General features: G+C 42.8%; 1 protein-coding gene across 4 annotated transcripts in view; it reads left to right on the top strand.

The window, feature by feature from the left end:
* LOC111862186 (unconventional myosin-XVIIIa) overlaps positions 1–15643 on the top strand; it is a 271542-nt gene that overhangs the window by 122402 nt on the left and 133497 nt on the right. Inside the window, exons 1-2 of one of the 4 annotated variants that reach the window (XM_023847378.2) lie at positions 12306–12437; positions 12937–14565. The exons of 2 other annotated variants lie outside the window; for them this stretch is intronic. In XM_023847378.2, coding sequence (XP_023703146.1) covers positions 13153–14565 — 1413 coding nt within the window. In that variant the 5' untranslated portion in view covers positions 12306–12437; positions 12937–13152. Of the gene's footprint in view, positions 1–12305; positions 12438–12860; positions 14566–15643 lie in introns of those variants that run through there. One more of the 4 variants, XM_023847376.2, reaches the window with a different exon arrangement.

Here is a 15643-nt window from a genome sequence, read left to right as displayed (position 1 = left end):
GACGTGCTCACTCTCTATTAACTGATTGATAGTGTAACGGACCAAAAATGAAACAATTCAAAATAATATGACCATTTTTATACTATGTGCACACACACACACACACACACACATTGGCCTTACATCGTGCAAATTTGTCTAGCGGTTACGCTCTATACTCGTATTTGAGAGGTGCCTGGTTCGATTCTTGGGCAACACACCTCAGCTCTTAGATTGTTTCGTGATTTTCCTCGGTCTCTTCAGACATGTCGGAGTAGTACCTTAAATTTAGCAAGTACTGCTTCCTTCAAGATCCTGTCGTCATAACATTCGGCCCTCTAGCCCTGAAATATGTTGTAAAGTAAACCACACGCATGCTTAGACCAAACACACAGTTTTGGAATTGTAAGCGTACGTGATTGGGTGCTTTAAGATGTGCTGTAGCATGGAAAGGGTTGAATAACACTGTCTTACGGAATTACCTTGTTAACCAATCAGTGATTCTGCTGCCCACGCAATTACAGTACATTAACAGAGTTCCGAGCAGTTACTTAGAACGGCGTGTGGAATCCCTCGTGGTTGTTGTAGAGGGCCTTGCATTCTTTGATCCATATACGGAACTTGAGAAGTCAGACTGCTTATACTTGCGTTCATGTCGCTTTCATATAAGGGAGACCATGAGTGTACACGGAGCGGAGCAATTACGTGACTTTCCTCAGTGACTCAGATTGTGATCTGAGAACCTTAAGTTATGCCACGGCCACTTCCGTGTCAGTGTACTGCAACATAACATATGAGCCAGGGGACATAGCAGGTACAGCAGTCTGTATAGTGAACTAGGTTATGGGTGGACGACCGAAGAATCATGGGTCGATTCTCGGCAGCTAAAGGGACTTCTCGGTTCCTTATGGCATTCGCTATTGGACGGGAGGTGCATGAAGTTTACCACTCATCTCCATTTACGGCCGAGGTTAAGAATGCGTGGAAATATACCTCCACCCCCGTACGTCTTCATGGTTTCGTGGTAACTTAAGCACAGGGACACGTTTACAGTTACAGGTGTCAGTCATTGGCTACTAATTTCAGGCATTGATGTAGGCAGTTATATATGATGTTTAATTAACAAATTAATTTACCCCTTAGTTATATTCATTGCGCAAAGCCACTTTCCAAATACATGTGTGGAGCATTGTTTCCCGGTTTAATTTTGCGAACAAACCCTTTCGCATTAAAAATTGTTACGGAACAATTGCCCCTGTGCTTAACTAATTAAGCACTATGCCATGAAGGCGTATGGGGGAGTGGCTGTATAGATCCACATTTACTTGACCTCGGCACTAGTTGGAGGTGAGTGGTCAGCTTCACGGACCTGCCGCTATATGCCCGAGGAAAAATCTCCCAGGACCCTTTGGAGAGGCGGCTGTATGGGCCCCAGAGCCGGTCTGGACGACGTGGAGAAAAGAAAATTCTTGACCCTACCGGGACTCGAACTCCAACCCCTCACTCATGCAGCCCGTAGCCACTCTCTACCCCGGATGCCACGGAACCCACAGTTAAATTCTTACATATACGAGTATGAAGCTAAAAAGAAACTAGACCACAAATAAATAAGGATGTCAGTAGTAACTAAATTTGTAACAAGGATTTGAGCTCGACATATTATTTAATTGCACACAATTAGAAATATAAATCACATTTATGTATACAGAAAAATGTGATTATAAACTTTCTTCTATATTGTAATGAAATTTTCATGTAGAATCCTTGTTGTCACTTCGTGGAACCCAGCAGTTTCACGGAACACCATTTTGGAAACATTGGTCTAAACTACCAGACGAATTCCGGAAGAAAATTTTGAGATCAGACCCGAAAAGATGACCAAACCGGGTAGCCGCCGTTAAGACGGCGGGACTGACATACTCGTCATGCAGACGGAACATCCACATGCGTGGTCTGATTCATGATGATGCTGGTGGTGGTGATGGTTGCCAGAGCGTTGTCACTAAGCCAGGCAGCTGGGTTATGTTTTCACACCTATAAACCATACCGTGAATATCCTTGTTTTGTAATGACGTAGTAATTTGTGCCGTCTTCTGTGATGTGGTCCCGTGTAGATGTTGTGTAACCCGACGTTCCTCCGAAACGCCGGTTTACACAATATTTACACGGGGCCACATCACAGAAGACGGCATTCTTCATAGTCGCCTCCACGAAAACTTCAAATCTTACACATGGTAATTTTAATATATTTGTACTCTGAACATGGAGGTAGTATTCATCTCCGAAATACTGATACCCATCCACCAGATTACACAGTATGATATCCAGGACAATACACTTTCATAATTTACATGATTGTTATTTTATTTTTCCTTGTTCGGAATCGTGTTCAGCTCGTTCCATTATCATCTGGTCTGCTAATTACAAATATAAAATATTGAGCCGGTCCTCTCATATAACGAGCTCTCGAGTCCTCTTGTAAATGGATTGGGTAATGGCTTCCACCAAAAGTTAATACACGAGCTATAAATAGAACATTTAATTAATGCCTCGGAACGTCGTAGGAGAGAATAAGGCAGTGTTTAAATGAAGCCGTGCTTCCTTTGGAACTTTCCTTATATGCAGTACAGGACAGTGGCTTACCTTATTGAGACGTTAAGACAGCATAACTGAGCGGTGTGCCGCAACCGATTGCGAAATTGGATTTCAAATTGTCCTTTCAATGCAGTGAGATAGCCATTTTGATGCTTACTTTGTGTTATTGATGAAATTTAATTGGGGTTAGAGTTTCAGTTTCCATGTCTCCACTGTTGGTCTGTTACTCCAAGGGCAGCCAATCTGTGCGTGTTGATCAGGCAGGGTAACTAACTTCATGGAGCTGAGCCCTTCTGGAGAAGCCGCCAGTTGTGTAGCACCTCAAAAACTTCCCAGCATTTTAAACAACCAGAAGGTTCATAACCGTGTTTACAAGAGCCCTCCACTGGTCCCTATCCTCAGCCAAATTGATCCAGTCCATACCACCCCATCCTGTCTCTCTAAGATTCATTGTAATATTGTCCGCCCACGTACGCCTTGGTCTTCCCTGTGGTCTATTTCCTTCTGGCTTTCCCACAAATATCCTATATGCATTCCTCGTCTCCCTTATTCGTGCTACATGCCCTACCCATCACACCCTCCTTGACTTGATCATTCTAATTATACTTGAAGAAGAGTACAAGTTATGAAGCTCCTCATTATACAGTTTTCTCCAACCTCCTATCACTTCATGTCTCTTCGGTCCAAATATTCTCCTCAACACCCTGTTCTCAAACACCCTCAGTCTATGTTCCTCCTTTAATGTCAGAGACCAAGTTTCACACCCATATAGAACCACAGGCAAAATAATAGTTTTGTATGTTCTAATTTTTTATGTTTTTAGACAGCAGACGAGAAGACAAAAGGTTCTGGACTGAATGGTAGCAAACAATTACCCGAGTTCAATCTCCTCTGAATTTCCTCCTGAATCAGGTTTCGATCTGTTATCGTTGTTCCCAAATATCTGAACTGTGCCACATTTTCAAAACTTCTGTTTCCTATCTTTATGTCATGATTTTGCCCTGCATTTTGGTGACGAGACAGTAACATATACTTAGTTTTCTCTGCTTTTACTTCTAGATCAACCTGCTTACTAGTTTCTATGCTTTTCTTTATGGTATCTACATTATCACCCAGTAGATTCACATCATCAGCATAGACCAGCAGCTGATGTACAGGAGAAGGTAAGGAGAAACTAACGTAAAGGTAAAGCTATCCCTTTACCAGGCCGTGAAGGCCCATAGGGTTGTGAGACGTTGAGGGTCCCACATTATCTAGACAATCGGCTCATAGATGGCGGTAAGGTTGTTAGCCCTCGCGCCGGCCTCGCTTTACTCCCCAGGAAAATTATTTAACTAGTACCTGGTACTCATTTCTGCTAGAGGCTGATTCGACTCCAGGGCCATAGTGTTGCCGGAAGGATTAGGTCAGTTGCAAAAAATTCAATGACCTCATCGGGACTTGACCCCGCGATCTTCCGGCTTGTACCATAGCACCTCTACCAACTACGCTACCGCGTTCCCCCCGAAACTAATGTCGTATCCGAGGACAATTAAGCATTTGAAGTACAGTGGTAACTATGTCAGAGGATGTTGCATAAGGACTATGACTGCAAGCGTTCAGTTGAAAATAAAAATCGCTGATCGTGAGTCTCAAGGGTCTTGGCGCCAAGAGGAACTGATTAGCGTTATACCATCAGTCGTGAAGTAACTGTGACTCTCTCCCTCTCTCGTTGAATGAGTGAATTAGTTGTGAGACAGTCTCCAGCCAGTCTGAACGTGAGCACGGAAGCATAGGACATTGTTGGAATCCGTCATCAGGCAACGGCTGGTGAAGACATAGCAAAGTGAGAAGAATGTATGTGTTTGGTTTACAGTGATTTGTGATATGTATAGTTACGTTCTGTTAGTGTTCATTAAATCCGATTGCCATTCCAAGCCCTGTACGTAGTCACACGCAAACACGTGATTGCTACATTTATAGTTCTTCGAGTGGGGAAGAACCAGAAGTAGACTTACGGGGTCGCGACCCCTGTATTGAGAGACAAAAGCTCTACATGACATGTTGTGACATTTGAACATGGCCTGAGTAGGTTACACTGGTAGGCACATGCCTTTGTTTTTCTTGTTTATTCTTATAGCGAATCCCACGCACACATTGGGTTATTGCAAAACGGTTGTTAAGTTATTCATCCTGTTTCCATGATAGTTAACTGCCGTCATATTCACCACACCCTTTCCAAGATGTCTGTTAGTCGCTCTACCATCTTGACTAACCTAGCCCCGCAGTGCATTCGACGTTACACGAACTTGTTAACAGTTGAGATACCAAAGCCGCCTCTAGACGCCTACGCAAGGATTGCTGAATGAGAAGACAAAGGTTAATCACAATAAGCTGTAGCTCCTAGCTGGAGTTGAACGTTCCTTCTTGTGCTTGCGTACTATAATGTCTTTGGTTCGATTCTAGTTCTTAGTTCTTCTTGAAGCTATTTAATTCATGTGTAATGCATGTCTTTACTTCCGTACTTGCCATATAAGGCGCAGTAGGGTAGGCGACTGAGAAATGGCAGACCTCGTTTCTAAGTGTTATAACTGTATTCTTTCCTGTAATAAACACCGCTTTATACATGAATCAGTTTCCTTTAAGATCTCACATACTGCGTGGAAAATGATTGGTCTGGTTTGAGTTTTCATTATTCTGGGTGTCTGTTATGGCATGAATTGGACAAAAATGCGAAGATGTGAAATTGGTAATATGAATTTTTGATGGAAAAACAACAGGAGAAAAAAAGGCCGCAATGGGAAGATAATATTAAAATGAATCCAGTAGCAGGCTTTTGTCAGTACAGTTTTGGGGTATATGAAAACAGAAGCTTCTTGTCTAACCGAGTAACTCGTGCGTGAAAGATTCTGTGTGTTATGTATATCGGTGAAATCGAAAATTTTTCTCTGTATGTTCCTCGTACTTTTCCCGAAAATCGTTTCTGATCTGTGCCTAATGAAGATGAAATTCATAAGCGCCATACCAAACTTATTGGGATTCTGTTCGTTTCCCATGCTGTAGATTCCAACTCGGTTCATTGCATTCATGCTAGATTATTCAGCACAGCTAAATCAGCAACTAAAGTTCAGTCCAGACGAGGAAACCAGCTATCCTGGCTCAATTTCCTTCACTCTTAATGGTTTTCTTCGGTTCCTCCATACAAGTAATAGGAGCAGCGTTCGCTGTCATCACCTCCCCAGTTCTTTTCACTTTACATTCATGATTTTTCTAATCTAAATTCGGCACTAATCTCTACAGTTGATACAGCGTCCTTAAATATACGAAAATTGTTATACTCGTACTTCGATGATACTCGTGACAGTAAACCGTGAGCATGTTGGTGTAATATGTTTGGTACTTATCATCTAACATATTTATATGTGTGTAAATATTTATTTTTCTCACATTCCATCCAGGTTGTAAGACGAAATATACACGCATGCGTGGATGGACTTTGTCCGGATATTTTAGAGGTGTTGCATAATGGAAGTGTTTGTTTAAAGGAAAAATTAGGCATAGAAGTTTACATTGATTACAGTTAGGGTAGCAATTCCAGCATTTCTGTCCATCTTCGGTGTCTCAATTTTTCCAATAGGAAGCCTAAGGATATAGGATCTTCGTAATTCACCATGAACTTTTTTTTCCATGCATAATTTCCTGAATACATGCCACTGAAAGGTAGTTTGTTACAAACGGCGATAGAAAAATTATCATATTAATGCTCACAATTGCTTACGCACTACATACCTAAAAGTAAGATTTTACAGGCTATAGAACATGAAACAAACAGCATTAATCGTTAAGCCGTGACACAAAGACTTCCTTGATAATAAGTTTATATTAGCACGCGCAGAAGGTTCCGCGTTATAAGAAAGTCTCAGCTCTGTCATGTAAATGTCTCACTACCTCGCCCTTCCGTAATCCAGTTCAATCCAATTTGTATCTCCATTAACAATTTCCCTAAGGTTCATTTTAATAAGTCTCTTATTCAGTCATCTGCTCCTTCGTCTCTAAAATTGTCCTTTGCGAAGAACTTTTCAACCAGAAATTTTATACGATTTATTTCCCTCTGTGTTGAGTTGTTGCATGTCCCACTCAACTTATTAATTTCAGTGTATTATATAGAATGGTCCAGAACTTAGGCCATATGAAGGTATAATTAATAAAAGGTAAGGTAAGGTAAAGATATCTCTGTAAGAGGCCGTTGAAGGCCCATAGGGTTGTGAGACGTAGAGGCTCCCACCTTTTCTAGACAATCAATTCACAGGTGGCGGCGGTAAGGTTGTCAGCCTTACGCGCCGGCCGCTCTTTACCTCCAGGAAGATTCCTGGTACTCATTCCTGTTAGAAGCTGAGTCGACCCCATGGCCATAGTGCGACTGGAAGGATTAGATCGATCGGAAATCGAACCCGCGACCTTCGGTTTTTAGCACCGTGCCTTAACCAACTGCGCTACCGCAAGCCCAATTTAATACAAGGACAAGTCATAATTAATGTTCTAACTGTTGACGATTAACATAAAAACAATTCTGTATTCGACAAACACGTGATGACTGGACTTGCCTCCTGGGTTTGGATCATTGTGTTCTTACTGATTACGTAATCCCAACTGCTCTTCCTCTTCTTGTGCTAATTTTGTCGCCTCCATTTACCTGTAGGACAAGAGACATGACTTTATTAACATAATCATTCCGGTAACAACATTATGATAGTAAAAGCAGTGTTTTAATTTTTTTTAAATTCACTTAGTGGGGGGTGGAGTCCAACTGGGTCCACTCGGCACGACGGCCACTGATTGGCCTATTGTACCTGCCCCGGCTGATTGGTGGGATGAAGATTGGCAGGGGAAACCGAAGTACTCGGAGAAAACCCGCCCCAGCGCCACTTTGTCCACCACAAATCCCACTTGACCAGACCCAGGATCGAACCCGGGCCGCCGCGGTGGGAAGCCAGCGACTAACCGCTTGAGCTATGGCGCGGCCCTAGACTACACGGCCTTACACCGCCACGAGAAACCCGGGTCTCACATAAATTATACTTTTTGTTCCACCTGATTACACGAAAATATGTAGAACGGTTAAATTCTTATTGAGAGTGACGAAGTCGCATGTTTCGTCCGTGTGGGGTCCGATCTGTATACACTCGAACGGGGAGAGCCAAGGTGCATCTGGTCCCGGTCACTGATAGGTCATGCAGATATGGCTTGTGTGGACTGAAGCCAGAAGATCAGCCTTTCTTTCTGTGTCGGCCGCTTAGGAGCGAACACCATGTAAACCTACCAAAAAATAGACCGGATTCAAATAATTATATCATGGAATGCTTTACGTGTACCCTGTATTCCCACATCAAGACATTTTACAAAACAGTGTTTTGACGCAAAGGAAACTTAATGAAAAATAAATTAGAAAGCGTTGTTGCCTTTTGGGGTATAACGCCGTGTAGTCCGTTGAAAGTAAACCGACATTTCGGAAGAACGTGTTACCTCAATCTTCACGACTTAAGACAAGCAAGAAACCGGCATGAAGCAGGCAACCCTAAAAATTGAGGTGACATACTCCTCCGAAACGTCGGTCGTCTTTCATCGGACTATACGGCGTTGCGTTCCAGAAGACAGAACTCTTCATAACCATTGTTGTGAGTACTTAACTCTACGGCAAATAATATTTCGGTATGTTGGGCGGTGACCGTATAGTGTTGTAGGTAGGTATAAGAATTTTTTCAGAACAACCTACTTCCATCTTCAGAGTCGAAATTACATGAAGTTGGAGGCAGTAGGTTCCTCCGAAACACTGGTCTTAACCAAAAACACTACATGGTGTCACAATCTACGAGTATAAGACCACAATTTGAACATTCACAACAGTGAAATGCCGAAAGCTTTTATGAATAATAAGCCATTTTTAATTTTCCAGTACTTTCACCGGCATCAGTTTACATAGTGCCTAGGCTACCTGTTTGACGCTCGAGAATTCGGGGTTTGATTCTCGGCAGAAGCAAGAGATTCATCTCTTCAAAGTGTGGAGGCCCGGCTCTGGGGCCTATCCAGCCTTCCCTTCAGTAGGTACCGGGGTAAAGCCGCTTGGGCATGAAACTGACCACTCACCTCCATCCACTGAGAGGTTAAGAATGGTTGCTGTTATATATTCACTCCCGCATTTGTCATTGTGGCGTGATGCTTAAATAAGTACAGGTAGAACTTCCCCATTTCTTACCGCTCAACGTGACTAAACATAGAATTACTGGGGTTTTGGACTTTTTCCATCGTCCAGTTTCCGAAACGTCGTGTCCTCTATTACCTAGAATTCCAGACGATGGAAAAAGTCCAAAACTCCAGTAATTCTGTGTGCCATCCACCATCGTCAGAACCCTTTAGAATCTACATGACTAAACATATAGAACTCATCTGAATTGGGCAGAAATTCGGTTCATAAAGTGATGATTGCCACTTTCTTATGTCATCAGAGAACAGTTTAAGGGTCCAGTGCAAACAGGATGTGGTTGCATTTTAATAAACTTTTAGGAAAACGGTAACACCACGATAAAAAATATAAATTCATTTAAAACCACAATGTCATTTTTGCATTGGACCCTAAAATCAGGAAGTAGTATGATAAGTAAAGGTAAAGTTGTCCCCGTGCTTAACTAATTAAGCACTGCGCCATGGAGACGTATAGGAGGAGTGGATGTATAGATCAACATTTTCGTGGAAAATATTATGAATGTTTTAAAAATTTTGTAAGCACCCAGAAATCCTTCGGAGAGCACCATAGTACCCGCGGGCATACAGGTGATAATTCCTGTTCATAGTAGGTCTATAGGTTACTTTTTATTTATTTTACATATGAAACAAGTTCGAAATTTGGAACAGTTCCCACTCTTCATAACCGCCACTTAATTTGTCAGCATTTCACTCGTCCGACCGTATAAATCGTAGACAAATTCTGTTGCCCTCAATACATTTTTGTTTTCTTTATGTTAGGCGTATGCTGGACTGGAATATTACTAGGTATGCCAACCTCATTATCCATTCCTGTCAGTTCATAGTTCGTCGTCACTGTATAACACAGTAGGCTCAACAGGCATTATTTCTTGAGGATCGTGGCTGAAGTCTCGGTCGCAGTATATGCCTTTTGTGGTAGAGAAAGCTATGCTCGTCCACAGAAGTGTTGCTGTTAGTTCTGCCCATCTGTTTCTCCATCCGTGCCAGTTCACAGATTTTATCTGTTTCTAAAAGCATTCCTGTTTGAGGACTGTGGTTCGGTGCTCTCTCTTGAGTAAAACCTGCGTTGATATTCCAAAGAATTTTAGATTGAAATAGTTTTGCGCACTACTTTACCCGTCTTTACCAGTTCGTAGTTTGTCATAACACACACCTCACTGTCCACGAGCTTTTGGTTCAATACCCATTAATTCTGTGTAGTTTTTATCACAGAGAAAGCGGCCGCTGTGGTGCCAGTAACTCAGATATCAAAGAAACTTCCCCACCTCTTAACAACACAATTATATATTTGTATTAAAGACAATCGCCTTCACTTCCGGAATACATTTATGAATATTGTCAGGGGATTTAATGACTGACTATACAGGTTTTAGATTAATGGTCGGATTTATTGGGCTCTTTGATACAGCGCGTGACTATACTTTATGGTTCACTATTACACACACACACACACACACACACTAGTGTGTAAACGTAAACCGATATCGGTTTAATTTCTGTCTTTCGTAGAATTTCATTTGACTTCTAACTCACTCCATGGAGCTGAACCCTTCTTCAGAAGCCGCTAGTCGCTCAGCTACTCAAGAATTTCCTAGCATTATATGGAACCTGAAGGTTCATAACCGTGCTAACAAGAGCCGCCACAGATCCCTATCCTGAGCCAGATCATTCCAGTCCATACCACCCCGTACTATTTCTTTATGACTCTTTTTAATATTATTCTCCCACCTACGTTTATATCTTACTTGTAGATTATATTCCTCCGGCTTTTCCACCCGTGCCCTATATCCATTCCTCCTCGCTCCCATGCGTGTTGCATACCCTACCAATCTCATCCTCCTTGACTTGGTCGTTCTAACGCATTACTCTTACCAGTTGTGATTGGTATTCGTGTTTTTCAAGCTGTCCTGATACTGGATCACAGTATTATCTCTCTGTTAGATTTGAATTTTTACTGAACTGGGAGGAGGTTAGGTCGTAACACCTCAAGATTTGGTCCCACGAATTTCTCCCAACCTTGAACACACGTGCTTTTCGAACTGCACAATCAGACAGGAAGGTTTAGCCGACATTTAGAGTCTGTGTGCCACATGGTACATATGAAATGTGTTTACACTGACTCTCAGGAGGGGAAGGACAAATTTTTGTCGACAAAAGGCGAGAACGTCTTGACTTCAGTAGTAAATTACTGGTAATATTTCTTTTAGTGAAAATATTTGACTGGGACGTGACAGCTGGACGAACTTCGCTTGCATACAAAGTTTTACGTTTCAATGGGGAGCCCGGATAGCTCAGTCGGTATAGAGACTAGCTACGGGCTGGACAACCGAGGAGTCGGAGTTCGAGTTCCAGTAGGGTCAAGAATTTTCTCTCCTCCAAGTCGTCCAAAACGGCTCTGGGGCCCACCTATCCTCCTAACCAATGGGTACCGGTTGCTCTTTCCCCGGGGCTAAACGGCCGGGACGTGAAGCTCACCACTCACCTCAAATTAGTGCCGAGGTTAAGAAATGTGGGTCTGTACATCCACTCCCCCATACTCCTTCATGGTGTAATGCTTAATTAGTTAAGCACAGAAATAACTTTACCTTTTATGGCGGGCCGAAGAACGCATGCGCTATAAGCAGAGCGTTTTGCACGCATACTTGTACATGCATATATCTCACACGCGTACATATACATCCTACGTACATCTCACATACATACTTACTTACACATGGGCTACATACTACATCTCACATGCATACACCTACACCTTACATACATTAGGCTGTACGGCACTCCCGAATTTGAACAATAGGGTTTTAGAACGGAGAGTGTTGGCAAGGCTGATAAGCTTAGCTTTGGAGAGTAACCGCTTCGTGTTTTAGCCGGACAAGAGATAACTTTCTTAATTTTGTCAAGAAGTAGTAACAGAGTTTCCTTTTTTTCCCCCCCTTGACACTACAGCCCCAGTGGGCCTAGCCTACCTCCATGAACTTCTCCGTTCACTTCGGTTTTTCTAGATCTTATACCTTCAGTAGGACTCCTTGGGCGGGTGATCAGCTCATCGCAAGGCCTCTACCTGTACACAAACACAGAAAAACGCACATACACAAACTAAACATCCATGCCCTGAGCATGGACAGTTCATGCCTTAGACCGCTCGGCTGCTGTGACCAACTAGATTTTCCCTTTACCCTTTCCTATTCGTAGTATTTTTTCATCTCATTTAGTGCTAAATAACCGCTGAAGTTGATACGACGTCATTAAATAGCCTACGAAACTAAGCACTGTATGGGATTATACCTTACTCTAGTAACAACATATAAATCTACATAATATTTTACCACGAAGCTGTCTTCGTAAAGTAGTGGAACAGACTGACATTCTTCGAATGAGGTGGGCCCGACATCTGGTCCTGCGGGCTGCGTGGGCTCCCTGCCGACCGCCGTTTGCTGCTCTTACCTCCAGCAACACGCACTACAGCAGCTGCTGTCAGTTGCGATTTAACATTAAGACGGACAAGACGCGGTCAGCCATCGTCTGCATGAGGAGAGTTGAGCTGTCGCGTGAAGAACCTCGGGGCTTGCCGAAGGAGCGCTGTGACAGGAATCACCTAGCGTGTCTAGCTTCGCGACTTAGAGGTGAAAGTGATTGGTGCATTATCTGCATAAGACTCGGTCCATTGACGAACTGATAGCAAAGTTTTAAAGGGTTCTCTAGAAAGTGGCTTGTTTAATACTAAATAGTAAATCGTTTTCAGTTTGAGTAGATCTGTCTTCTGTATTGTTAAGCCGTGTGACTGATTGAGGCTTATAGACGTTTAGGAGGAACCATATTTATTTCTAGGATAGACGATCAAGTAATGCAAGCAAATGAAAGCTTTACTAGTTGCTTGTTGTTTGATTCGCCTACCCCCGATCCTGAAGATGGAGGCAGTGCGTTCCTCCGAAACGTCTGTAAGCTTATACCGGACTGCACGGCATAATATCTCATAATGTAAATATTCTCCGTATTCACCGCTGTGAGAACCTAAAATCTCACTTTTCTCTTTGTTTTAATTGCAGACATTGCATAATGAATTTTACTTGTTTCGGTAAGGAGGTCATGACCTGTTTATTGTTTCTTTATGTATGAATGAAGACAATGATACAGGGTGTCACTGTGCAAGGAAACAGACTGAGATATAAGTTGTTACGTTATGCCAAAGCAACAGTTAAGAGTTTAAACTACATTGCCAAAGTAAACTGTTTATTCCTTACAAATTAGCTTGCCACCCTATGTGGTTTCAAAGCTTTTATAGGAGGTTAAAAAATCGTTCAAATTCGCATGTAAACAGGAAGACTAGTCATAAACAAAATGTTAAAGTTAGGCGCTTTTGAGAATTCTTTACGTGGTGGTCCTGACATATCAGCGTCAATCAGTGGTAACATTACAACGCCTAAAACGAAACAGATTCTGCAGAACCATCACAAATCATGCACAGGAGAACATCACGGCAGTGGTATTGAGAAGTGGAAACGGAACCAAGGAAGGAAGCCGCATCATCATCATCACCACCATCGTCATCGAAACACTAGTTGTTCCCACCACAACCGGTCGAGGAGCCTGTGTAGTGCTAATTCATTAGACTACAGCGATACAGACAGTGGTCAGGAATCTCTCGCTTCAACCCTACGCGCTACCAAAACCGCACGTCAGTCAGAGTCTCTATTCATCACCGAGGATACAGCGTGTTATGACTCAAATAACGAATGTTCTTCTTGCGACAGTCACATTAACAAAGCGTCACATCGGCTATACTCGACGCCCACTAAAGCATCAGCAGCCAAAACTGCCTTTCATGGTAGCAGCCATTTTGATGGAGATGAAATAGACGTGGGCAAAATGGCGGAGGATATGTGTTGTGTCTCACCAAAGAATGATAATGATGATGAAGATTTAACGAATGACAGTTTCGTAGGTCTGCGTAGGCAGAGTGTGAAGACATTGGCGTTGGAAGGCGTTGAAAAGATTAGTGTGAGGTTAAGTATGAGAAGGAAGAGGCGAAATGAGAGGGTCACTGAACATGTTGCCGGCAGTCCACGTGATTCTACCGTGAAGGTGGTTGGTGCTGGGGAAGAACAACGTGTAAGAAGGTCACAGCCCGTCAAGAAGTCGTCATTGAAGTCAAAAAATTCTCAAGAATTGATAAGTGAAGACAGGAATGTTGATCAGAATGTGCTTAAATCGGTATCAGCAAAGAATTGCATGAACAAAAATGCTTTCTTTAAAAGTCCTACTGAACTTGTTACCAAAGATAATTCATCCGTGAACATTAAGACTCCCGACAACGACTTCCAGCGCAATAAGAAGACAGCACCAATAAGAAATCTGCATAATAACGTGAACGGAACGGGGTCTCAAGAAAGCGTTGTGGGAGCTGGTGCTTATAAATTCAACAGGAGTCGTACCCCGACAAGGAAATCTTTGAAGTCGTCTGGAGTGGTGAATGGGAGAGATAATCACGAGTCAGGGTCACCCTTGAAGTCAGATATCCTTAATGGCCGAGGGACCAAACCACCGGGTCCTAAGAAGTCGGTGTCTGGTGGCAGAAGACCTCCATCTGGAAATAAGAAGTTCTCGGGTGTATTCAAAGTGTCGTGGAGTGAACTTGCAGAGGCGGCCCTCAACACTAAACCCAACGCACACTCAACGACAGGCAGGAATGTCTTGTATAAGGACCTGAATCAGCTTCTGGTAGACAGCAAACATCTTCCCTCAGATGACAAGGTAAGACAGATATGTTATCACTTCTGTTCTGACGCAGTAGCGTAGTTGGTTGAGGCACTATGCTACAAGCAGGGAGGTCGCGGGCTGAAGTCCCGATGAGGTCATGAATTTTTTTCAGTTGACCTAATCCTTCCAGCCGCACTACGGCCCTGGAGTCGACTCAGCCTCTAACAGAAATGAGTACCAGGAATATTCTTGGGGTTAAAGGGCGGCCGGCGTGTAGGGCTGGCAACCTTGCCGCCATCTATGAGCCGATTGTGTAGAAAATGTGGGAGCCTCAACAACTCACAACCCTATGGGCCTCCACGGCCTGTTACAGGGATACATTTACTTTTTACTTACTTTTACTTTAAGTATATTCTACACAGCTTGTATGAGTGTTCTTTAAATCGTACAGTCGTCCATTTGTACCACATTTTATTGTCATTTTAGCGTCACCCGATGTGCGCTTTAACTGACGAAGACCAGTTCAGCATTACATATGTTAACATCGCTGTGTCAGTCTGCAGTAAAAGCTGGGCTGTGAGAAATCTTTGCTCCGATATATTACGACACTTGAATGTTGGCTAAGGCGGCTCCGTAACTACTGCACGCTTTATAACACCGGTTTTCCGGTGACTAGTTTCTTGGTCGTTACTCCGGAGGTTATTTCGAGAAGACATACAAGAATTTCCTTGGATTTAATTTTGTTTTATTTAACGGAAAGTCCCTCCCATACCGGCGCACCTTTCAAAGAAACTTATAATGATTTTACATTTACTTTTATACGACCAACTATTTTAGAGAGAATGACGGACGGTGAAGACTTAAGTTGTTTCACTTTTGTCTTTAATGTGGTTGGGATTTTCGAAGCTGTTTTCGTATGCAGCAGGTCAACCTTTTCATGCTAATGTTTTTTCACTACTACACATTGACAGAAATACAGATAATTTCATATACTTAAATATTACGTTGTTCTAAATTAAATGATTGCCGGTCACGGTTCCCGAGCGGTCTAAGGCATGCACTGTCTTCGCTCGCTCGGAAGCCGGGATCGTGGGTTCGAATCCCACTCAGGGCACGGATGTCTGTGTGCGTT

Source organism: Cryptotermes secundus, unplaced genomic scaffold, assembly GCF_002891405.2.
Source record: "Cryptotermes secundus unplaced genomic scaffold, Csec_1.0 scaffold1229, whole genome shotgun sequence".
Taxonomy (NCBI): domain Eukaryota; kingdom Metazoa; phylum Arthropoda; class Insecta; order Blattodea; family Kalotermitidae; genus Cryptotermes; species Cryptotermes secundus.
This window is presented reverse-complemented; position numbering and strand designations above follow the sequence as displayed.